A 25,420-nucleotide genomic window follows, 5' to 3' on the forward strand; every position below is an offset into this window, starting at 1 on the left:
CGTATTGCAAATAGACGTAGCGATTGGTAAACGAGGCGATTTGTTTTTGCCTTTTATTTATGCTATGCCAGTGCTGCAGTAAGAAATAATAAATAATGAATTTAAATATTCTGCGGAGATTATCCATGGCTCAGGCTCGAAAAAAGGCTCGAAAAAATTACTTTTCCGAAATGTGCGCTCTCTCTCATAAAGATACCTACATTTCTTTAAAAAGATCATTTTCTTGGAAGCTGCATTTTTTTCAAATGTCACTGTGTTTTTTTTCGAATTTCTATTTATTTTCTACTAGAATACATTGAAAAAAAATGCTGGAGCCGAGAATCGAACCCGGGTCTTAAGTCCAGGGCACGTGCTGTAACCCTACACCACCACCAAGTTTTCATTTGACGGTGACAATTCCCAATGTATTTTTACAGTTATTTTATTATTTTATTTGACGCCAAGCGACATCTATGAGAGATGCTTGTCTGTACGACAAAGCCACAACTTCTACATACATATAGAAACTGCACTGCTCACCCAGAACGAGAGAACCTGACCTGGGTTCGATTCCCGGCTCTAGTATTTCAGCATATTTATTTCAAACGCAACAAATCTGAAAATAAATTTCCTTAAGTTCACTAGTGGAATACATTTCAGAAAAGAAATGTTTCTAAATTGTTTAAATAAAAAAGTTTATTCGAAATCTAGGCGGCTTCCGAGACATAGCGAAAATACATGATTTCTCCAACCAAATCCCGTCTGAGTTGAATTTGAACTATAGTCACAGAATATACCTGTATATTATGGACAAAATATGGCGCTATAATGTAATAAAGTCACTGAAGGTTCCGGTGCAGAATTTGAAAAAAGAATGCAAAAAAAAAAACTAAAATCTACTCTTGTTCTATCTAAAAATATGACAGGCAAAAACCACATTGGTCATGGGGAGTTTTTAGTGCTCGTACGTGTTTAATTTCTGTGTGCTTTGCTCGTTTTGCTATTGGCTATTACCTATTCCTAGTACTTACGGAACGTAATTTTTTTCAAATGAAGATGTATACGTGCTCTATGTGTATACCACACTCCCAAAAAAGAGGAAGATTCCCTTTTTTTTTAATGTATATGAAAAACTTCTCCCCACGTCCATTGTTCTCATTTGTCACCTGCAACCGTTTTACCTCCGCGCAATTAAGAGACGGGACCCTAAAAAACGTCGGTACAATTATAAACTGGCGATTGAACGTTAAAAATAGTTCGATCAAATGTCAAACCGTTTGTCTCCGACCGCGTTCTAAATTCAAAGACCAAACAAAAGACCCAAACAGGAACATTATTATGACGTTTACAAAGATTTACCACAAATAATATCGTGTGAATAAACGTGTTATTCGCTTCGCTAGTTATATTAATAATTAATTATGAATCGAAATCAGTGAGTGGTATAAAGCTAAAACATGAAACCTAACATGACAAGGAACAAGGCCCAAGTGTACAGTGTTGGGAACTACTTGATGACTGGCAAGGTGCTCGGGAAAGGCCATTTTGCCAGGGTTGAGGAAGCTACCCATAGGATTATAGGGAAGAAGGTGAGTTCAAACGTAACTGTAGAATTGGCCAATCGGATCGCTGCGTTGTGGCGGCATCTCTATATTGACCAATGAGTGCGAACCTGAATTGTCTTTTTATTTTATGAGCTCGGTAGAACATTATTAATAGTCACGTACGTTTTGTTTGTTTGTTCAGCGTAGTTTTAATCAACTGTTTTAATGAACGAAACAGACATTTATAGATTACTCGGTACACATGTAGCAGCAATGGATGTTTGTATTGTATTTATTACAAAGAGTGCTCGTATCTGTTATTTCTAAGTAGGGCGCGTCTATTTAGTCTCATTTTTATCAAGACTTGCTGGTTCTGAACTGATCTTTAAGCTTTGTCATATATTGTAGTCATTTTACAAGCCCTGTGATTTGTGGCACTCGCAGTGATAACTGTTATAGAGTGAAGTGAAAAAGTCAATGTTTTTTTTAACAAGATTTACCGTAAAATTACTGCCAAAGATCTAACTGCATAAAGCCCTAAAAGCTACCAACAGCCAAGGTGCTACTACCTACATTTTGTCTGTTTTCCTGTGGGAAAATTCATACAAGTTTGGTTGTAAACTTTTTTGCGTCTGGCAATCTATGGCGGTATCGACTAACGCACGGGCGTTCGCAATCGCATTCACCTTCTCTTTTTATCCTCATCCTAACTATGTGACAATAAAGTGGTGAAAACGATCGTGAATTCGAGTTCGTTAGACAATCAATACGGCCTAATTATAATTCTCCCCTGAGCCAGGTCTTCCAAAACAATCGTCAGTAACAATAGTACTGCGATAGAGCCGATACCATAGAGCAGCTATACGCAACTTGCGGCTTTCCAAGCTTTTATGAGTTGCACACGGGCGCAGCGGTGCTAGGGGCGCCGCCCGCGGCACTTTGTACCTATTCCATTTTGACCGCACGCTGCCTAGATGGAGCTAAAGTAATAATTGCACACGGGTGCTACATGGGCTAAAGACGCCGCTGACCATCTTCACTTATAATGCTGTGACCCGCTGTAGTATTGCTACAACACATTTGTGGCCTACCACACAAAAAAAGGGTTGAATATGGTTAGATGTATGCGATAGAGCGACAGAACGCGATCTCTACGCCAGCGTTTTCTTTTCTCCGTTCATTACGTGTTTTCCCAGATAACCATTGGGCAGCGAGCGTCTCCACCGCGCAATGAACAGAGAAAAGGTCGCGGCGCCGATAGCCAGGTCCCGCGGGGCTACTACGAAATTCGAAAATCAAAGTTCGTGTCGTTCCGTCCGTCTGACACTTATACTATTTAATACGAGAATGAGAGAGGGACGGTACGATACGAACTTCGATTTTCGAGTTTCCGAGTAGGCCCTCTGTTGTGTTGTGTATATTGTCTGCCGCTCTGTCGCAGCTCTGGGGACTGGCCTCAGTCTAACTAAACCCTGCTGCTTAGGAACAGTCAAGTGCAAAGATATCGACACGGCCAAAGTTACAAAAATATGTATACACGACCTTAATATTAAGTGCATAAAGTCGTGTATACATATTTTTGTAACTTTAGCCGTGTCGATATCTTTGCGCTTGACTGTACCTAAGCAGCAGGGTTTAGTTAGACTGAGGCCAGTCCCCAGACAAGCCAGCGCTGGCGTGGCCCGTGTTGTTTAGATGAGGCCAACTGGATTCATTTCATTTCTGGATTGTTCTTTCGGAGGTCACTGGCTTGAAAAATAGGCCGACGCTCTATTCCCGCCATCGCCAATGCTGACAGCCAGCGCTGGCTTGCCTTGAAAAACTGTTTATATCTAGGCCAATAACAAGCCAGCTCTGGCTTCATCCAAGACTGCGTTTCCACCAGAAATGTGAGGAACGTTTTTTAATGAACCAATAGAAAAGCTTCATTCACCTATGTTCGTTCCGGTCAGCTTTTTTCCACTAGAGCTGTCGCTCCACTCAGCTGTTTCCACTAGAGCTAGTTCTGTGCGAGGATAGGTAGACGTAGTTATGCAAACAGGAACCAACCCACACCTCCCCCCAAAGTTTAGATAAGTATGCAACAAGTTAATAAAATGCAACTTGATAGAGTGCATTTTAGTAACTTGTTGCATACTTATCTCAATTTTGGAGGGAGGTGTGGGTTGGTTCCTGTTTGCATAACTACGTCCTGTATTGATTCATGAAAAGCATATTCCTCGCAACACATCCTCGCACATCTCTGGTGGAAGTGCAGCCACTGTTTAGTGGGTGTGTGTGTGTGTCAATGTGGAGGAACTGTCTGGTGGACTTGTCGCTTTGCTTCGAACTCAAGCTAAAGCATTCTGTGCAGGTAGCGATAAAGATCATCGACCTAACATGCATCAAGGAAGAGTACGCGCGCCGCAACCTACACCGCGAGCCGCGCGTCATGGCGAAACTGCGGCATCCCTGCATCGCCGCGCTGTATGAGACCATGATGGTAGGTGCGAGCTGTTACTGCAACAGTTACACGTTACAGCTTGCAACGCGAGCCGCGCGTTACGTCAAACTGGGGTGTCCCTGCATCGCCGAGATGTAGTAGGTGTGGTGGTAGGTCAGCGGACTGCTACTGCAACCGTTGCACGTTACAGCCTTCAGCGATAGACACGCGTTATGTCATATCGCCGCGCTGTATGAGACCATGATGGTAGGTGCGAGCTGTTACTGCAACAGTTACAGCTTGCAACGCGAGCCGCGCGTTACGTCAAGCTGGGGTGTCCCTGCATCGCCGAGATGTAGTAGGCAGTGGTGGTAGGTAAACGGGCTGTTACTGTAACCGTTGCACGTTACAGCCTTCAGCGATAGACGCGCGTTATGTCAAGCTGCGGTATTCCTGCATCGTCGCGCTGTATGACACCACGATGGTACAGTCAAGGGCAAAGATATCGACACGGCCAAAGTTACAAAAATATGTTTACACGACTATATGCACTTAACATTAAGGGTATACATATTTTTGCAACTTTGGCAGTGTCGATATGTTTGCCCTTGACTGCAAAAATATGTATACATGGTCTTAATGTTAAGTGCATAAAGTCGTGTATACATATTTTTGTAACTTTGGCCGTGTCGATATCTTTGCCCTTGACTGTAGGTGCGACTGTGGTTGGTAAGCGGGCTGTTACTGCAACCATGTTAGCGTGCATTGAGTAAGCAAAGTACATCCATATGATAAATCCTCCATTATGCGTTCAAAAACCATAGATAATGACCAGCATTACGACATTGGATTATATTATAAAAACGGCAGTATCGTAATGTTCATTACGACGCCGAAATCTATATCGTAATAAACATTACGATACTGAAATCGATATCGTAATGAACATTACCGCACCGGAGCGGTGGCGGGGCATCATCTTCAGGCGCAGGAGCTCGTGGGGCAGACATAGTTCTGGTTGCAATGCAGGTCATTCTCAATGGTTCTTGAACGCATGGTATTTAATATATCGATGTAGATAAAGTAATGTATGCAACTGTACGTAATTAAGCCTTATTACTTAACAGTTGCATAAACTACTATTGTGATTTTAGTTTAAGAATCCACGTGTTTCCAGCACGGGCCGCGCCTGTACGTGGTGATGGAGGCGGCGGGCGGCGGCGACCTGTGCGCGCACGTGCTGGCGGCGCGCGGGGGCGCGCGGGGGCTGCCCGAGGCGCGCGCGCGTGCGCTCGCCGCGCAGCTCGTGTCGGCTGTGAGGCACATGCACGCGCGCGGCGTCGTGCACCGGTGAGTTAGCTGCCTGTACGTACGGCAGCGCGTACATTGGTACGTGTAGTCGGTTACGCGTGTGTTTACGCGTACATTGGATACAGATAGGTACAGCTCGTTTACGACCGCCACGAACCTAAACGCGAGCTGAATTGAATCTGGATGTTGTCCTTTCAAATTGATACCGAAACCTTTTTCAAGCCAAACTCTTAAGTGAAGTGTCCACGGAAAGAACGTGTCTAGTAGCAAGAATTTGAAAGTAGATCACGGACTATGGTTGTTTATTTCAAAAAAAAAAATAGATTTACAATTGTTTAAGATTTAATTCAAGGTATTTCATATTGTGGGCAGAGCGGGATTAAAATCTCAGTTCAAAAAATTTAGCTCAGCTTTACGGCACCCTTCAATTCATTTATTTTGCACTTCGTTGTAAGAATACTGTGACCCTTAAATTTTATATTTAAAAAGTAATTTAAAAAGATACTGTTGTTATTTTTACAGCGACTTAAAAATGGAGAACATCATGTTAGACAGCACGAAGCAGTTCATCAAGATTGTCGGTGAGCAAATTTTTTTTTCACACATCCTTTCAAAAAGTAACCTTTCCTCTTTGACGAGAGGAGCAAAGTGCAACTTTCTGTCAAGGCTTTTCTGAGTGTTTTATTGCAAATGCCATTTTTTGAAGTTTATAATTGTAAAGCCACGTCATTTTCTATGCTGGTTGTTCTTTAATAATATTTAGAATTATTTTTTCAAGTTCCTTAAGTTGCTCGGTGTGAAAAGTTGCATGAGCCACTCTGGAGCTAACTTATTTATCTTGGAGCGTTAACACTAAATCCCTCATTTCAGGATTCAATGTACGCCCTCGCCGTAAATACACCATTTTGCTCCCATGTGACACAAATAACTATTGATTACGACTGCAATTTTGCAGTAAATGCAATTTTGCAGTAAAGCCTTGCGCTACAGCAGGGGTAGCCGACTTGATTAGACCCAAAATCTACTGTTTACTGACGAAACCCTGTGCGATCTATCAATTACATACTTCTTTGCTGATTTGATTACGTTGCGCAGTCTGTTCTACGTACAGTCAAGGGCAAAGATTATTTGGCCACCCCTACAATATCGTCGATGATCAACCTCTTGATTCCATAGATCGGCTGGCGACGCCCTTGTCTAAATAACAATACTTTCGTTCAATCTAGTCGAGCCAGCTCTTATGAACCGTACTTACGGAAAAAACGTTTGTTTTTTGATTTTTGCCATTTAGATTTCGGTTTATCGAACGTTTGGAGCAACGGCGGCGCGCTGCGGACCCCGTGCGGCTCGCTGGAGTACGCAGCGCCGGAGCTGTTCGTGGACGGACGACGCTACGGGCCCGAGGTGGACCTCTGGAGCATGTTAGTTACAATATTCATACTTCATAGTTGGCAGTGGCGTAGCTAGGTAACCTAGGGCCCTGGGGCAAATAAAAAAATGGGGCCCACTGCTATCAAAACTGGTAAGGTTTTTTGAAGTAAAATCATTATATATACAAATACTTTAAAAATGCTAAGCAACTTTATCATCAGCTGTAAAGCAGAATTTCGAGGGCCCCCTGAGCTTGAGGGCCCCGGGGCACTGCCTCGCCTAGCCCCTTGGTAGCTACGCCACTGATAGTTGGGAATCGTTCTTACCTTTGTTAGTAGGTACAGTCAAGGGCAAAGATATCGACACGGCCAAAGTTCCAAAAATATGTATGTACACGACTTCATGCACTTAACATTAAGGCCGTGTATACATATTTTTGCAACTTTGGCCGTGTCGATATCTTTGCCCTTGACTGTACTATGTATGCGATTATGGTCCATTACTTTCTAAGTAGCAATAAAAAAATGAATTTTGACAAAGTATGCCTTCTGTCGCGTCGTAATCACGAATGTCCGTACGCGGCGGCACCGTCGGCTCTGTCTTTAGTTTGTTCCCCGTACGTCCGCCCCCACACGGACCGGATATTGGGGTAAACAACTATCTAAAAAAAAGTTTCAGCCTTTATACTGTCATTACTAATTTTATGATTTAAATTCGGGTGTTGATTCGCGTGCCTTGATTTTAGAGAAGCTGGATATTTCGGCACAGTTGCATGCGCCATGATCACGAGACGACTATTTCGAAATATCGAGCCTCTAAAATTAAGGTACGCGGAACAAAACCCGAATTTAAATCATAAAAGCCTTTATACTATATAACGAAGGTCTGGCTTTTGCGGGCTCTTGCTCTATAAATGTAGCTGGCAGAAGCTGGATACGACAAAGACATAGCTCAGCTAATTGCCACTTAGTACAACCGCTTTATAGAGGCGTAAACGGGAAAAAAACATTATATACGACTGGGCAGGAAGGGCCCGAACAGTGCCGGACTCTCACCCGAAAAACCCGGCCGCACGTCCGCAACTCCCTGGAGCTTACTCTTTACGTATGTTATATTGTTTCAGAGGTGTCATAGTGTACGGCATGGTGACGGGCGGGCTGCCGTTCACGGGCGCGGACGGCGGCGAGGGGCGGTCGCGGCCGCAGCTGCGCGCCGCCATATCGCGCGGCTTTGCGCGGAAGCAGCGCGTCGCGCTCGCTTGCGTCAGCGGGGGTGAGTGCCCTAATGAGGGCTATCGTTTTTTGTCTTTCTAGATGGCGCCACTGTTGCGTGAGGTTTTTAAGTATGGCTTTCATAGTCTGTTATTACGGGTGTGAAAACAAAGTTTAGATTAAAATCATATTTAATACACCTTAAAACCGTACCATAAAAATATCGAGCAACCACAGTGTTGCGTAGTCCCGTTTTGTTCGGTAAAAAGGGAGGACAAAAGTTTCCGAAAGACAAAACTGTCTCAAAACACAGACATTCATTGCCCCGTAACGCATAATTGCCATAATTAATTTCAGGTAACGCAAAATATTCATAATATTATTCTAATTATAAATAAACCCGCGTAGGTCACCCAAAAACTATGAGATTTGACATTTCGGAGATCTCACGCTACACTAGCGCCTCTAGCGGCGAATTCATTCGCGATAGCCCTCATTGGAAGAATAAAAACTGAGCGGCGACGTTTTTTAAACTGGTCAGCAAGGGCGCCCAAATTCACTTTAGCCCCGGTTCGTAAATTCTGAAGATGGGTTAATCAATGTGGAGTTCGACCAATCACGTTAGGTAAAATCAACGTCAACCAAAAATCATATCTCTGTGAAAACGCGCGTTTTCGCGTCTTAGACCGAGCAGAACACGGTCGCCCGATCAGTCATTACATAGGGAATGGGATGCAGAAAAAACTTAGATTTTGAGGGAGAATCTCAGTTAGCAAAACAAGTTATTTTTACAAGTTTATTAATCTTAAAAATTATCAAAAATGACAAAAGAATTCAACAATGGCAACATTACATAGTTAGAACAGTGAGCTAGCAATGCGAGCGCATATCGAAAAACTATATTTACAGATATTAAAATATCAATTCTTACAGGCCATGTTACTTACCTAAGTACCTATATTATTGGTCATGTCTTCACTGGAAGCCATGAAGCAATTCAGTCAAACACACTAACAAAATTTAATAGTTGGTGACTTAACTATGAACTTTTTGACAAGTTATGCTATAATTGACATACATAGTACCTGTCAAGGAAATTTGAGGGCGAGGGCCGAATTTAGAGGTCAGGAGGCCTGGCGTCCAAAAAGGAGTGGAAATCCCGACGAGGAAAAAAAGTGTTTGAAAAAAAAGTTGGCTGACCCGTCCGAAATTTTAAATATTCTTTTAAACCACTATGGTGGCTGTAGCCCCGACTGAATTCTTCTAAATCCGACCCTGTCTATGGTGGCTCACAATACAATGTCAACCAACAATGAGGGCTATCGTTTTTTGTGTCACTAGATGGCGCACTGTTGCGTGAGGTTTTTAAGTATGGCTTTCAAAGTCTGTTATTACGGGCGTGAAAACAAAGTTTAGATTAAAATCATATTTAATACACCTTAAAACCGTACCAAAAAACATCGAGCATGCCACAGTGTTGCATAGTCCCCGTTTTGTTCGGAAAAAGGGAGGACAAAGGTTTCTGAAAGACAAAACTGTCTCAAAACACAGACATTCATTGCCCCGGAACGCATATTTGTCATAATTAATTTCAGATATTGCAAAATATTCACAAAATTATTTTAATTACAAATAAACCCGGGTAGCTCACCCAAAATCTATGAGATTTGACATTTCGGAGACCTCACGCTACACTAGCGCCTCTAGTGGCGAATTCATACGCGATAGCCCTCATTGCTTGGTTCTACTGCACGTTCTCGACCCGCTCACGAGCTCGAGCGGTTGAGGCTGTGCATTTTTTAGTCAGTCAGTTGTCCTGTTTTATAGAGATAGGTGTAGATTATGTTCCTAACGCATATATGTATTCACTTATAATAACACTTTGCTCACGGTGTTTATCAATGGTTACATATTCAGTCATTGATAGCGAACAGCGATTTAAAAAAACACCCGTATCGACGGATTTAATTCAATAGTTATGAAAAGTCTCACCAATATGCTTCAATACAATTTCACTTAAAAATAGTTTGATCACCATAATTTTCCAACTCGTGATGTCATTATATCACTTCGAAGTCACTTTCTATTACCTGCAAAAGGAAAAAAAAACCTTAACGATCATTCTACTCACAATGATTGACATACTTTAGGAATTATTTTGCTTAAATATAACATACTATCTGTTGCCCGCGACTCCGTCCGTGTAGTATTCGTTTATCGCTATCCCGCGAGAACTATGTGCTTCCCAACTATCTGTATACCGAATTTCATCTAAATACGTTCAACAGTTTAGACGTGATTGGGTAACAAACATCCAAACCTCCAAACAACGTTTATTTTATAAAACAAAAAAAAATATTGTTCTAAAGAACTACAAACTAAAGCATAAACAACTAAAAACCAACACTCCGCGTCGTACCTGGTTCAAAAGTGCCCATAACCCCAGCAGTATTGCCCCCCTGTATGGCCAGCGCTAACTGCTGAAGCAGGTACGACCCGGAGCGGAGGTCGCAGCCCCTGTCCCGCAACCTACGGCTACGGACTTATAAAATTTCCACTAGGCCACTAGACCATTTTCTTTTGAGAGGTGTGGAGATACGTAGTTTAAAAGTGATGTTGTCTCAGACTGCAGGGTCTTCATTCAGCAGCTGTTGGAGCCTAACGTGGCGGTCCGTATGAAGATAGAAGAGGCGGCGCGGCACCGCTGGATCAAGCGGCCCGGTATGCGGATGAAGGCACATCCCTTGGGCGTCGTCGAGCCCAAGGCCAGCAGGGAGGTAACTTTAGAGCACCCTTGTCTAGACCAGAATAAGCTCTCGCCAGGCGTATGTTACGCCAGTTGGACTGGATATTCAATTCCTAATTGCCAAAGGCCTAATGTATCGACCACAAAGTACGAACGAAACACAACGAATACAAACACGAAACGAACGAAGTGAAAACATTAGACAACCCGCAGGATAAAAAACCGACCTTGTGCAAATTGGACTCGTCAATTTGATAATTCGATAGGAAAGGAAGTTAAAATTCTTCAAAACGAAATTTTGTAAAAAAAAAAGTTGACTGGTGGCTTCTCGTTCCTTTGTTTTTTAGTATTTATATAAAAAATACAGTTTTATCTACAGTTGACTATACATGAACACAGCCTTTGCTATTATAGTTGTCATGTGAAGAAATTTTGGTAGTCCGGTGAGAATCGAGTTGCTACGGCACTAAACTACTAATATCCATGGTTATTTGGCAGCCTATTAGTTAAGACGCTAAGATACAGTGAACCTTAGAATCTATTCTTTAATATCTGAATTGAACGCAGTATTTCTATAAATGTAGAAATTATTTAATTTTCAGATGTACAGGCAAATATCAGAGCTTTGCGGTCAACCTATAATGGACGTGGTCGCTCAGATCAAGGCCGAGCCGTTCGGAGCGGTCGCTGGCATCTACAATATCAAGACCCATCTCCAGCAAATGCAGAACCTCCCCGCTGTAGACCTGCTGTGGTCCTCCGTGCTTCTAGAACCCACGCCTTCGACTCCCCCTGAATACAAAGTCCTAGGTGACCTGGATAGATCAGAAATAGTTGCCTCCAGCAGCAAAGCACCCACACCGCCCTTAAGCGTATCCCCGCCCAGAACAAACGGCGTCCCCAAGAAGATACCTCCGAAAACACAAGAAACGTCCACGAAACTAGTCCTTAACAAAAGCTTAGCTTTAAATCCTCCTAGAACAACAACCAGCACAGCGTCCCAAGTCAGAGAACCGCCGAAGTTGCATACAAAGCCTCCAGAGTTGAAGCCGGATTTGAGCAAAATCAGGAGTCAGCTGAACCCTTTTTTTACGTCGATGAACCGTCCTGTCAGTACACTTTATGGTGTGAAGAAGCCTATTTTCAAGGTTTATGATAGCGGTGACTGCGGCTTGGACCCTCGGCTGCCGAGCATCGATGAGCATTCCAACACTGATCTGGACGATCCAAGGAAGACTAGGAGTAAAATTGTGAAGACTCAGTACGTGAAGAAGGTCAGTTTGGAGGACGACAGGCCGCTGCGACTCAACAGCTGCCCGAATAGGGTCGTTGACACGAAACGGTCCGAGTTCTACCGGCGAGCTGGGGATGGACTACCAAGGTAATTTTTTTATGTAAAACTATTTTGCGATTGCCCTTATTTGGACCCGCATCTCTTGCGCTTTGATAGTTATATTAGTTTTTTATTTACTTTGTTTGTATTTTTTTTAATAATTAATAGATATTTAAATAGTTTAGAAAACTAAAAACATGCTTGCTTCAATGGTAACCCGCATGACTGCTCCGTCATCAGCCCCTGGATATGAAGGTGATTTTCCACCGGCGAGTCGAGACGAGGCGGAGCGAGACGAGGCGGAGCGAGACGAGAATTGAAATTTGTATGCAGCCTCGGGCGCCGCCATACAAATTTCAATTCTCGTCTCGCTCCGCCTCGTCTCGACTCGCCGGTGGAATATTCACCTTTAGGCTGCGGCTCCACTGAGGCGGAGTGGAGACGTGTAGGATCGACCAATCATATTAGTTGAAATCCACATCTTGGAGACGAGATGAAATATGATTGTTCGATCCCTACACGTCTCCACTTCGCTCCGCTCGTATACTACTCAGTAGAGCCACAGCCTAAGTCTATGTCAAATTGCATCGTAAGACTATCGTAAGAAGCTTAAACGCGGTTAATTTGGGTTGTTTTGTCTTGGGAGTTCCAGTGCCTGCCTTACTGCTTCCTCATCAGACCTGAATACAATTTTTTCTTGGTCAAAGTACACCCTAAGACGATTCTAACAAGCTCAAACACGGTTAGGTTACGCTGTCTAAGAATTCCAGTGCCTCGCTTCGCCTTGACGCGAACCGGTCGGATGCAGCCATCCCGCAAATTAGCTTTGGGGGGATGCCCCGCACCCCACCGCATTATTGCCACGTCTAGCAGACCGAGACGAGTCACTCAACTAGTTTCTACACTAGGACACGGCGTGTGTATGTGAGTTGTCTTGTTGCAGCTGGCGAGCCAGCGGGGTGGCGGCGACGCCGCCCGCGAGGATCTTGCTGCAAACCAATGCTACGACGATCAAGCGCGCGTCTTTGGGGTATGCCATATCGTCACTACTTTGAAAAACCGGCCAAGAGCGTGTCGGACACGCCCAAAATAGGGTTCCGTAGCCATTACAAAAAAACAAGTATCTTCACTGGACTTACGTCCTTTTGTTGAGAAGCGCAGTTTTTCGGCAATAACTCGAAAACGGTATATCCGATCATGTTGAAACCAATTTTCGTTGAAAGTATTTATTAAGCGTTACCTTTCCATATTTTTTGGATAAACGGTTTACAAGATAGAGGGGGGGGCACAACTTTTGCTACTTTGGGAGCGATTATTTCCGGAAATCTTCACTTAATCCAAATTTTTTTTGAGAAACTTTTCAAAAGAGCTGTCGAACTACGTGCCACAATTTCAATTCAATTTCTGTTACGTGTATGGAGTGAACCTATAAATATTTATTTTTGTAATTTAACTACAAAACTAAATAGCAGCTTTTACAAGACATCTGTACTCCAAATTTCATTGATATACATCTTGTAGCTTTCGAGTAAAATGCCTGTGACATACCTACGGACGGACGGACAGACAGACAGACAGACAGACGGACTTGACGAAACTATAAGGGTTCCGTTTTTGCCATTTTGGCTTCGGAACCCTAAAAAGCCCGTATCTTAAAATCAATAATTTTAAGTAAGTAAACTTTATGAACATTATTTCTGCCAAGAGCGTGGTCACCGGTATCGGCAATTTTTGAAAAAATATTTATTAGTTTTTCTTTTACAAATATACAATTTTACTCGCAAATGTGATGTCCTCAGTCTTCGACTTCGGGCTTCTAATAGACTCTCGTTCGTAATTCTTTATTTACCGCCCTTAAGACACAATGGTACCTACTATTGTTTGTTTGGGTCTAATCTTGGAAGCTAAATTTGAACCAATTCCAGTGGTCAGATTAACTTGAAATTTGGCATACTTAGGTAAATCTGGTGACGATACAATAATCTGGTAGTGAAATCCTGGTAGACGGGCCAGGATCTTCTCCGCAGAACGGAACTCCTCTACGGTAAATTTCATCGACTTGAAATTTGGTACGGAAATGTAGCTTGGATGACAATGGTAGTACAGTCAGCAAAAAGCTTGTATTAAAAATTTAATTTTTAACAAAAACTTATTTTCTTTCAGAAACATCGTGAGTCCACATTCTTCTTCAAACAGTCACTGTAAGAGCGAGAGGGCGATGCCGGTAAGCTTATTCCTTTTATATTTAATAATTCGCATCTTAAATCTTCAGCTCTAGTCTCAAATTTACACAATTAATTTATCTTAGTCTAGAACTTAGTTTTACTCAAATCTCGACAACTTCATCTACGTAGTTTTTTTATTTTCTTTTCTTATCGGTTCAATGGTTTTGACGTGAAAAGAAAAAACGGAAAATCGCTCAAGATTAATTTAGAATGGCGACGAAGATTTTGGGGAATGGAAGTTCGGCGGTATAGTGGTAACATGCGTAATCTGCCACGAAGAAAAGGCCCTGATTTACATGTAAATAATAATAAGATTATTTCTCAAAAAGTTGTCCATTTTCAGTTGTCCACTATAAAAAAAAATATACATATATTTCCTGACGCTATTTCAACACAAAAAAATAAGTAATATTATGTTTCAATATACAGTGTGGAAAAATAAGTAAGGCCCTGGGCAAAGATTCTCCTGCATTCAAAGATTTTCTAGAACGCGCTTGCCTCGCCCAGGACTCGAACCAACTAAAATTAAGAAACACTCGCTATTAATCGATAGGATTATTATTCAGGATAAAATTTCTCTAACAAACATTTGGTCTTACTCTCGTCTCTGCAGTTTTGTTTCTTTTTAAAAATAAAGGAATGTCTACTTTAAGTAAATTGAGCCAACTTATGGATTTAAGGTAGTTTCCCTCCAGGGCCCGACTTATTTTTCCACACTGTATACAAAACCTTGTGGTAAAGGTGATAAAAAGTCAGATAACCTTTATTGTTGGATCCAATAGAAAGTTTCAATGTAGTTACAAAATTACGATTCTTTCCTCACAAGATTTCGGGACGTTTTCCTGACGTCAAGAAATTTTGGTTGTTTTATGATCTCGTCCTTAGTGTTAATAATTTCTTGACAATTTCATGACTGGACCACTTTTTCAGAAATACTCATAAATAATATTTAATGTTTTGCCGTATAACTGACATTGAACGTTTAGCCTCAATTAGACGGTGCGAGAAATTTTAAATTTAAATAATGAAACTCAACTTAATTCAGTTTTAGAGCGGCCGTTCGACTACAAAATGGTTGGGCCACTATTGGAAATCTTAGCTTTACACATATATTTATTCTTTGGCGCCGTTTGAGTGTATCCGGACTTCCCCTTTTAAGCAGCGTTTCCACCAGAGATGTGCGAGGATGTGTTGAGAGTTATATTTTTTATTAACCAACAGAAACGCTTCATTAGCCGCGTACTGACTGAGCGAGGCGCCTCGCGAGGCAAGCGCATGAAGCATGATTCTGTTCGACACATGGCTCAAAATCGCACCGAAAATGGCTGCCTCGCGAGGCGGCTCGCTCAGTCAGTACGCGGCTATTTACCTCGCCTCGCTCCGCTCAGCTGTTTCCACCAGAGATGTGCTGTGCGAGGATGTGTAAATGAAGCGTTTCTATTGGTTATTGAAAACACATCCCTCGCACATTATTGGTGGAAACGCTGCTTTAGTACCCAATTTTCGTCAATGAACCTGTTAGAATGATAGTTTCTTTTAGCCCTTTTCCAGGCATAGTGTATCCATAGGCGTTTTTTTTTAAAGTGTACCTTATCTTTTAAAATATATTTAATTTTTTCATACAAATTTTATGGGTCATTTTGTGACGCCACGCCCATATCGAGTGTTTGAAAAAAACGTAACAAAACTGTCATTTTTGTTTGGGACATTTTTTAAACTAAGTATCTCAGTCGAATGTGCTCTTGATTCGAAGTAGGAAAAGCCATATTTTTCTAACATTGAAAAAAGGTACAATTTTTTGTGAAAAAGCCCATATAGCGACCTCATAAAATAATGTACACAAATTTCGACCTTGCTATATTGACAATATGGTACAAAATCAATTGAACTCGTTAATAATACTCTTCTTTTCTCTCTCTGTATGAAGTCTTTAAATTTTTTTTGAAGATTTTCCACCGTACGGTACGCTGCAAATATAGCACTATTTTTAGAAGAACCTATTTAATTGAACGAGCTCTGTTTAAGGGTTAAAAGTACTTAGTATTAGTAAAGTATAGTAAACTAAGAACCAAATAATTAAACGGGACGTATTGCCCACAGGTGGGCTGGTACAACCAAAGGACAGCCGGCGGCAAGGACACGCCACACCTGCAGCGTTTCCGCCGGACGGCTCCCATGAAATGATAATCCGTTTTCGATGCAATTTACCAACATTTTAATAAATTCGTTTAATGTCTTAACTTGTAATTTTAAGCGAATAAAAAGGTTTACTTTGTTGTATGAAACGATGCCTGTGAATTTTGGACTGATTTTAAGTTTTGTAGTAATTTTTAGTGATACTATTTTAGTCGAACAAATAATAGAGTGAGTTTTTATTATAAAATGATAGTATTTTATTCCAAATTGATTACATCTTGAAGTAACAAAACAGTACAAAAACACGATCTGATTCATTGCACATTTTGCGTGTAGTTTAATAGTTACTTGACTATGATGGCTTGGTTAGTCCACTTGGTAATGTCCACGGAACCAAAGTCTACTATATGAGAACGCTCGCCTCGGAGCAAAATGCTACTGTAGTCATGTGCAAAGATATAGACACGGCTAAAGTTACAAAAATATATATACCTACCTACACGACTTTATACACTTAAAATTAAAGTCGTTCCTTGTAAGTATCAAGTCCTTGTTCTGTGCAGATAGACATTACTGGAAGGAAATTATTAAATACCTACGTAATTCCCCAATAAAATAAACTTTTGTCGGACCCTAACGTATTGCTCCTCTCCTCTCATCCACTCAAAGGTTGACTGGTAGAGATCCCTTAAAGGGATAAGTCCGCCTTTGTACAAGTATCTTAAAGTTTGTCAGTTGTATTTTGTTAATTTTCTTTTGTACAATAAAGAGTTTACATACATACATACATACATACATACTTTTTATTGTCGGGTCAATTTTTAGTATAGCCAGCCATGGTAACGTCTCCTGAATTACACGTTCACTGCCACCGACGCATATATGCGTTTCCGGAACTTCGCCCAGTGCCACTGTCATACAATACAATACAATAACTCTTTATTGCACACCAACACAGCAGTACAGAAAACATAGGTATATACATAGAGATTTTCTAAGGTAATTATTATTATTCATACATTTTGAACGCACATGTGCGTCGGTGGCACCTGTGGAAGCCAGGTGGCAGTGAATGTGTTAAAAGTATGAATTTATAGGCTATCCACTAAAAGTTAGGAGTTGTGACAGTTTTAAGGCAATTTCTTCATGGCATCTCCTAAGCGGGCGGATAGTATAATAAATATCGCTGATGTTTACTGAGTTATGGGACAGAATAACAATATTAAAAAGTTGATTGACTCAGTCCCTAGGTATCCGAATCTATTTCAAGCAAAGAACAGAAAAAAAACAAGAGAAAATAGCATGTCAACGAGACACACTGATCAGTTGATCATAAATAAGTTTAATATATTCACTGCCACCGACGCACATATGCGTTTTCGGAACTTCGCCCAGAGCCGCTGTCATAATTATTCAAACATTTTGAACGCACACAAGTGCCATTTAATTTTAAAAAAACGCACACGTGCGTCGGTGGCACGCACCAGTGAAAGTCAGGTGGCAGTGAATGCGTTAACTAAGCTGTCACGCGGTAGCGCTGAGATCTGTCAACAGTCGAATGATAGCTGCGTTTCACTCCGACATTAATGTATGATGATGTTGAATCCGGTGGCGAGTCGCCAGTATACTCACTGTGGGGGGAGCGGGAGCGTGGGGTCAGTGGAACGGCATGTGTCCCGGGTTGGCCATGGTCGCCATGCGCATGTAAGTTGTGTGCGGGCGCGCCAGCGGCGGCGAGTCTCCCGGCAGCGGCTCGTTCTTGAACACCGCCACGCACTTCCACTGGTTCAAGTATTGCACTGAAATTAAACAATTAACTCAAGTTAGCGAATTAGCTCCTTGAAGTTTTGGTTTTTTATTTATTTTATTTTTATAATGTTTTATTAAACTTTCGTGATTCTCACATATAGTTTTAAATATTAGTTTAATTATTTTGTATTCGTTTTTATCTGTAATATTGTTGTACTTGTATTACTGTTTCCGTCTTTTGTCCGCCATCCAACCCGCTAAAGACGATATTCCAGCATGTGTCAACAGGGGCAGACTGAAAACCAGCGCTGGCAGAACTGAAGAACGCGCTCGAAGAACGTCCACCAATGGGATGGACTCTCCCTTATCACAAGCCTCACCTCGTGTCACTTTGCCTTGCCTCGTGTCACCACACTTTGGCTCGTGTCGCCACAATTTTCCTCGTTTCACACTTTGTCTCGTGTCACTACACTTTGCCTAGTGCCACACTTTGCCTCGTGTCGCCACAACTTTCCTCTGTCACACTTTATCTCGTGTCACCACACTTTGCCTAGTGCCACACTTTGCCTCGTGTCGCCACAACTTTCCTCTGTCACACTTTATCTCGTGTCACCACACTTTGCCTAGTGCCACACTTTGCCTCGTGTCGCCACAACTTTCCTCTGTCACACTTTATCTCGTGTCACCACACTTTGCCTAGTGCCACACTTTGCCTCGTGTCGCCACAACTTTCCTCTGTCACACTTTATCTCGTGTCACCACACTTTGCCTCGTGTCACACTTTGTCTCGTGTCGCTACACCTCGCCACATCTCGCACGCCTCGCTACTCACTCTTCCACAGGCGCACGCTGCAGTCGTCCCCAGAGGACGCGAGTAGCGTCCCCGTCACGTTCCACGAGACGCGCCACACGCACGAGTAGTGCTCCTCGAACGCCGCCATCACTTCCGTCTTGAACCGGACGCCGGAACCGTTCGAGGAAGTTGACGAATCGCTGGAAGTTGAAGACATATATACACTAGTGTTTACCCGCGATTTCGCACGCGTAAATCATAAGATAAAGCAGTTGAATTGAAATTTCGGGATTTTACAAAATTCCCGTGGGAATTCCCGAAAATTACATTAAGTATTACATCGTGGTTTTCATTGGCGTTGCTTTAAAAACAACCATCCCAGATTTCATGACACTAAGCCCATAATACGAGTTCATCTATTGCACTTTTCGCCGAGACTAAACATTTTGCTTTTCACGATCACTGCGAGGAAATAAAAATAGTGTCACCCCTCCCGCCAGCAGGCCAGCACGCCAGCTCAGCACGCCAGTAATGAAATTCAGAAATTATATTCTAAAAAGTCGTATCGTATTATGAAATACATATATTGATACGACCTGTTTTCGTAATGTGTTACATTGTTGTCGTGTTTTGCGAGCCATAAATGAGTCGGCTGTTAAATGTACATACATAGGAAGTTTTGGGTAGGTACTGGGTTTAGGTTATCTATAGCCACATTTTCGAGCAGTGTCGTGAAAAGAACTTATACATAGAATGCTTGTTTTCTCATTCGTCTAAATCCAACATCCCCATTGGTCGGTTGAACCGCGGCTCACACTAAGTACTCACGTGATTGGCTCAATCTTGATGATGCGGACGTCCTTGGTAGCGACGGCAAGCAGGTGGAAGGAGCGGCCCAGGTTGGGCGCGAACGCGAGGTCGTTGACCGGCTCCTGGACGGACGAGAGACACTCTGTGCGCGTCCAGCGGCGGGACGCTTCGCTGTACCTAAATATATAATAATAATAATATCTTGCGACAAATTATACCAATTGACCTAGCCCCAAACTAAGCAAAGCTTGCACTATTTTCTTATTCGTATATATTCGTATTCATCATACAAATATTTTTCCGTCACGGGTATCGAACCAAAATATCAAAAAATATTTATCAAAAAATGTATTTTGCAAACCTTTATTCATTTTTAAATACATATCCAACGATACCCCAAACATGGAAGAAAAAAAAATGGGTGGAAGTGAAAAACAATCATTCCCACTTTACGTGTAGGTATGGAAGATACCCAAAAAAATATTTTTACTTTGTTTTTATTTTAACACTGTCGGCGTGACTGATATACATGTATACTCACTCATGGCAAATTACAGCTTTCTAGTACTAATCTGAGCTCTGAGCTTAGCCGCGGACAGACAGACCGACAGACGGACAGACATGGTGAAACTAAAAATAAAGATAAAATATAGCCAAGTTCCGCGGGACTTACGAGTACATGGTATGGAGTGCCCCCTCGACTTAAAATATTTATTTTTGTTATTTAACACCCTAACTGAGTAACAGCCATTACAATATTTATTTATAAAAAAGATTATCTTGAGGACTCCACAAGCGAGTAAACTTATATCTACAAAATACAAATGAAAAAAAAACTTACACTAGAGTCTTACGACTATTTAAAAAGCGGCTAAATTTGCGTACAAGAGTTGGCCAGGCTGCAAATGTCTCCCGGGTCTATGCGAGGAACTCGTTTATCACCGCAACAGCCTTAGTTTCTTCGCTTCAGTCTTATACGTGTGACGGACGGATGGACGGGATGAACTACAAGGGTACCGTTTTTGTCGTTTTGTCTACGGAACCCTATAAGTACTACTTTTACACAGCACTCGTGAACAACACTACTCACTCGTAGATGAAGACTTTCCCGTTGCAGTTGACGCCTTTATCTGGCGGCGGCTGCGCGGCGGCCGCCGTGTTGGGCTCGTCGCTGCCCACCGCTATCATTGGCGGGTTCACTCTGTGCGACGAACGACAATTTATTTACATCTAGTGTTCTACAGTGAAACCTGGTCACCAAACAGATAGGTACAGAAATCAATCTACATACAAAGTGCGCTCGGGCAACGCACACATAGACACTGCTCACGGACACGATATCTCGGACCAGTCAGGCCTTAATCAGATGATTTATGCCAGGGGTGGCAAACCGGTCGATCGCGATCGCGGCAAGGCAAAAAATATAAATACTGAACTATGCTGTTTCATTTAAGATTTCAAGAAGATGTAATTGGTAGATCATACAGATTTTCACCAGTAAACAGTAGATCTTGGGTCTAATCAAGTTGGCCACCCCTGATTTATGCCATAATATTTTAAGTCCCGGATGTTTGCCCTGAATCGGGTGCGTATCTAGTCACAATATAATGTATCACATACCACAAATAAACAAATAAATAAAAATTAAAAAATCCCACCAAAACTGGAAAGCTTACAGACATTTTTCAATAGTCATCCTGTAGAAAACAAAGAAGAACTGTAGAAGTTAGGTTTGTTTTAAAACAATTCTGAATAATTAATGGGTTCAGATAAAAAAGAGTTATGTATGACAAACAATACAACAAACGTCTTTGTGACAGTGATCATGATAATTATATCCATCTGGCATATAGCTGAACTTATTTAACTGGTCTGACACAATGTACACTTTGCTGCTGTCAGGTGTCATTGGCAGTAATGGACGCTAACCAAAAGGTTGAAGTTGACATATAGCTGAGTGTCAACATACCTGGAGAGTGAGGGGTTCCACGAGAGGCAGCTGATGGATACTTTGGTGGGGATCTCGTGCTGCAGCGTCCATTGAGCCAAGTTCATCACGTCTGGTGCTTCGTATATCCTGGACAGCAAACATTTTGCCCATAACAGAATAAGGGTGATATGGGTTTTTGGTAAAGTTATTGTTAAAATAATTTAATATAGAGTCATTGTATTGTATTTTTTCAATTTAATACAAGTCTTTATTGTCACATTATAGTATATATATTATTGTGACAAATTTCAGCTCAATCAGATAACATAAAGTAACAGATAATGTGATACAAATTTTTAAACCATTTTATTTAGAAATGATGCTGCAATATAGTTGAGTTAACTGAATTAAATGTTACCAGTGTGGCACCTTTTCATAATGAGGGCTATCGTTTTTGTCTCACTGTCGCGTGAGGTTTTTAAGTATGGTTTTGAAAGTCTGTTATTACGGCGTGAAAACAAAGTATTGATTAAAATCATATTTAATACACCTTAAAACCGTACCATATAAATATCGAGCATGCCACAGTGTTGCATAGTCCCTGTTTTGTTCGGAAAAAAGGGAGGACAAAGGTTTCCGAACGACAAAACTGTCTCAAACACAGACATTCATTGCCCCGGAACGCATATTTGCCATAATTAATTTCAAACATTGCAAAATATTCACAAAATTATTCTAATTATAAATAAACCCGCGTAGCTCACCCAAAAAGTATGAGATTTGACATTTAGGAGACCTCACGCTACACTAGAGCCTCTAGCGGCGAATTCATTCGCGATAGCCCTCATTAATTTCGCTTGGATTTCCTTGACAAATGTATGGGATGTCAGCATGACATTAGTAGCACAAAGGTTCCACCTTGGTACATGATTCGGTTTCCTCTACTGTACAACAGTATTTAACCAACTCAAACAAATAGTGTTAAAAGTCAACGCCTTTTGAAAATGAAAAGATGTTCACCCCTTTACATCTCTCCATCTCCTCCCGGTTGGGAACTCCTGCTTTATAGACTAAATTGATAAATTGTTCTCACCTAATAATACCATCGGCAGAGCAAGTGACTAGAAGGAGGCCTAAATGCTTTGGTCCAAACTTGACGTCTGTCACAGACGTCCTGGAGTCTACTAGGTTGGAACGCTTCACCCACGTACGGAGGCCTTTGTCAGAACCCACCGCTGTGGTGTCACCTAAAATAAAAATTTCAATAGTTGATATTTTTTCAGCAAATTATTAAAAAATAAAATCAAAATAAAATGGCCAAGTATGAATTAGTACTTCAACATTAATGATCAACCATCCATATAGACTATGGCGTGCAGGCCGTGCAGTGTGAATGCTGCTTATACTGCTGGGAGGAGTGACGCCCTGCTTGAGGCGCAAACTAGCAGCTGCCTATAGAAAATCAGCTCTTGCTCCAGCTTTGGGCTCCACAGCAAACCAGCATTAGGGTGAAGACCAAAAAGTTGCACACCGTTAAAGGTGCATTGGCAGGTAGTTATAATTTCCATTAACTTTTCCATTGTGACACGAAAATTAATCATGTATAGATAATTTTCGTGTCACAATGGAAAAAGTTTAACGGTGTGCAACTTTTTGGTCTTCACCCATATTGCACATAAGGTGTGGCAACACATGCTGAGTGGAGACCCTTTTTGGTGTCCTGTTGTGTCACCAAGTAACTTAGTTTTTAGTGCTAGTTTTAGTCTTTTTACTGTAAGGTGGTGGTACTTATGGAACCCAAAAATCTCTCTTTCTTTCTTTCCTACCCTGGAATTTACCCAATGCATGCCAATGCATACAGAGACATGGTATTGGGTTTGTATATTATATCAGCCACTGCCATATTGCATGGCCAACAAAGCCTAAGAACCAAGTCCAACCAGGACTAGCACAATTCAATCTCACTTACACAGATGCACTTAAGCCTTGAAAAAAATTAAAAAAACTTACCAACTTCCTCCCAGATGGCAGCAGTGCGGTCAAAGGAGCAAGTAGCTATGACCTGCCCAAACTCAGGGTGCGCCCATGTGACCTTCCACACGGATCCGTGGTGCGCTTTCCAGCTGGCTGTCATCTTCCAACCACCACGACCATCCGAATCCCATACCTAAAAAGAAATACTGACATGGAAAGAGGTCTTCTTTACCACATATTCTACAATCTTCTTTAATAATTGGGATGCACCAAAAAATTTTATTTTTGGAAAGAATAGGAAATTTTAAGATACCATTTTCATTGATTTTGAATTTGGATGAGTATTTAATTTTTATATTTTTTTACGAAATACGCAGGATGACGTCACAGTGAGACAGCCACGTTCCATTGCCTAGAAAAATTCAGGTTGTACAAATAACATAATCTGTGACATTACAATTTGACAATAATTCAAGCACGGCTTAGAGTCCTAAATGAACCACGACAAATAGTTTTATTTAATTTTATCTTCTTTCAGCTTCGATTATTCCTGTTTATTTAATGGTGTGATAGTAAATAGATATTTTTTTATTGAAATCTGATATTTAAATTCTTGTGTACTTACTTGTAACATAGTAATTTAGTAATAGTACGAGTAGTAATTAATAATTTAATTTGTAAAAATACATTGGAAATACTCGTATACATTTCGGACTTTACGATAAATGACAACTGTTTAAGGCCGGGTGGGCATCATGTGATTAAAGTTCTATCTTTGTCACTCTTTGCTATTATAAGCAGGACAGCAACATTTCAAACTGTCAATTTGCTTAAGAGTGTAGACCTGCTTTATAACTGCTTTTGTGACAGGACACTGCAGGGGTCAAATGAGGGTCATTACTTAAATTTTGTTTATTTAATTCAGTTGATCACATTTTTGGAATCTGATTTCTGAAAACGCTTCATAAAGCCTATTTCTCCAAATGGTTTTCGATTTATTATATGTTGTCAAAAATTGGGACATCCCAATTATTATCTTCCAAGAAGAAAACCGTGAATTGATGAACCAATTCTAAAATTGTTTTAACCTGTGGCACTACTGCTAATGACTTTTTTGGGTAATTTTAGACAAGTACCTATGTTAAAAGGTGATCGAAACCAGTAACAAAAACCGGTAAATTATGAGAATTTGGTTACGCACTACTTCGAATCCCTGAAAGTCCCTGATATCCCTGAATTTTGTATGTAAAAAAAAAAAAAACAGGGTAACCTTTAACATTGCAGTGATTAAAATTATGGGCTCACAAGCAGATGATCGCGGTTTGAAAACCGGGTACGCGCCTTGCGAGTTTAATTTATGAAGGCAACATAATGATGCTTGAATAATGCGTCGTACGACGAATTAATAATAATAATCAAAAATACATCAATATGCACAGAACTACGAACAAAACGTTTTGTAAGCGAACAAGCCGTATAGCACTAAGTCAGCGAAGCCTAAAATTTAGTTGTAATAAGATCATTGCCCCCTATGTAGTCCAATATTCACGATAAAATAATTATTTACATCATAACCTACCTTCACATACTGATCACTTGAGCAAGTTGCCATTCTTTCTCCATAGAAGTCGTAAGCCACATCGTGAATAAGGTCTTTGTGATCGGCGAATATAGTTTGGGACTCAAACAAATTGGTAAGCGTTAGTTCCCCCATTGTTAGGAACTTTTTAACACTAAAAACATAAATTCAAATCAAACACCAGCGTCGGCCTGCACCAAAGGTCAGACGAACGAACGTCAACTTGACACAAGGAAGTTGCTTGCATTGCGTTTAATTTTGCAATTTTTGTACAACTATTTGACCGTTACGCGTTTTGTTTCGAGGT

The 25,420-nt window shown here is 41.2% G+C and overlaps 2 protein-coding genes across 4 annotated transcripts; one reads left to right on the forward strand and one right to left on the reverse strand.

The window, feature by feature from the left end:
* The first annotated feature begins 1,240 nt into the window (after window positions 1–1,240).
* On the forward strand, window positions 1,241–17,903 carry LOC141434661 (uncharacterized). 3 transcript variants are annotated; one of them, XR_012452081.1, is made up of 12 exons: window positions 1,241–1,568; window positions 3,877–4,005; window positions 5,123–5,295; window positions 5,779–5,837; window positions 6,548–6,677; window positions 7,751–7,899; window positions 10,464–10,615; window positions 11,187–11,965; window positions 12,861–12,947; window positions 14,081–14,141; window positions 14,320–14,440; window positions 16,243–16,323. XR_012452081.1 is itself a non-coding variant. In XM_074097087.1 (11 exons), exons 1-11 carry the CDS (start codon window positions 1,437–1,439, stop codon window positions 16,324–16,326), a joined length of 1,935 nt encoding a protein of 644 aa, XP_073953188.1. In that variant the 5' UTR covers window positions 1,241–1,436; the 3' UTR covers window positions 16,327–17,903. The 3 variants fall into 3 exon arrangements, 2 of the variants coding, with proteins under 2 accessions (XP_073953188.1, XP_073953190.1); XM_074097087.1 differs by lacking the exon at window positions 14,320–14,440 and having other exon boundaries at window positions 16,243–17,903; XM_074097089.1 differs by lacking the exons at window positions 1,241–1,568; window positions 3,877–4,005; window positions 14,320–14,440 and adding an exon at window positions 4,194–4,212 and having other exon boundaries at window positions 16,243–17,903.
* On the reverse strand, window positions 8,621–25,342 carry Nup44A (nuclear pore complex protein Nup44A). The gene is made up of 9 exons (XM_074097090.1): window positions 25,114–25,342; window positions 23,571–23,727; window positions 22,654–22,807; window positions 21,600–21,707; window positions 20,721–20,831; window positions 19,649–19,807; window positions 18,860–19,020; window positions 17,911–18,077; window positions 8,621–9,928 (listed from the first exon to the last, which is right to left on the reverse strand). The coding sequence occupies exons 1-8, from the start codon at window positions 25,246–25,248 to the stop codon at window positions 17,935–17,937; spliced, it is 1,128 nt and encodes a 375-aa protein (XP_073953191.1). The 5' UTR covers window positions 25,249–25,342; the 3' UTR covers window positions 8,621–9,928; window positions 17,911–17,934.
* Window positions 25,343–25,420: the final 78 nt, after the last annotated feature.

Source organism: Choristoneura fumiferana, chromosome 14 (assembly GCF_025370935.1).
Source record: "Choristoneura fumiferana chromosome 14, NRCan_CFum_1, whole genome shotgun sequence".
In the NCBI taxonomy this organism is placed as follows: Eukaryota; Metazoa; Arthropoda; class Insecta; order Lepidoptera; family Tortricidae; genus Choristoneura; species Choristoneura fumiferana.

What these genes read in the sequence shown, in the direction of transcription:
- LOC141434661 (XM_074097087.1), top strand. Translation starts at nt 1,437, where the DNA reads ATGAAACCTAACATGACAAGGAACAAGGCCCAAGTGTACAGTGTTGGG. An exon ending in CGCTGTATGAGACCATGATG is followed by an intron (nt 4,006 to 5,122) that starts GTAGGTGCGAGC and finishes ACGTGTTTCCAG; the next exon opens with CACGGGCCGCGCCTGTACGT. An exon ending in ATCAAGCGCGCGTCTTTGGG is followed by an intron (nt 12,948 to 14,080) that starts GTATGCCATATC and finishes ATTTTCTTTCAG; the next exon opens with AAACATCGTGAGTCCACATT.
- Nup44A (XM_074097090.1), bottom strand. Translation starts at nt 25,248, where the DNA reads ATGGGGGAACTAACGCTTACCAATTTGTTTGAGTCCCAAACTATATTC. An exon ending in TGCCATCTGGGAGGAAGTTG is followed by an intron (nt 22,808 to 23,570) that starts GTAAGTTTTTTT and finishes TTTTTATTTTAG; the next exon opens with GTGACACCACAGCGGTGGGT. An exon ending in TGGAACCCCTCACTCTCCAG is followed by an intron (nt 20,832 to 21,599) that starts GTATGTTGACAC and finishes TTCGTCGCACAG; the next exon opens with AGTGAACCCGCCAATGATAG.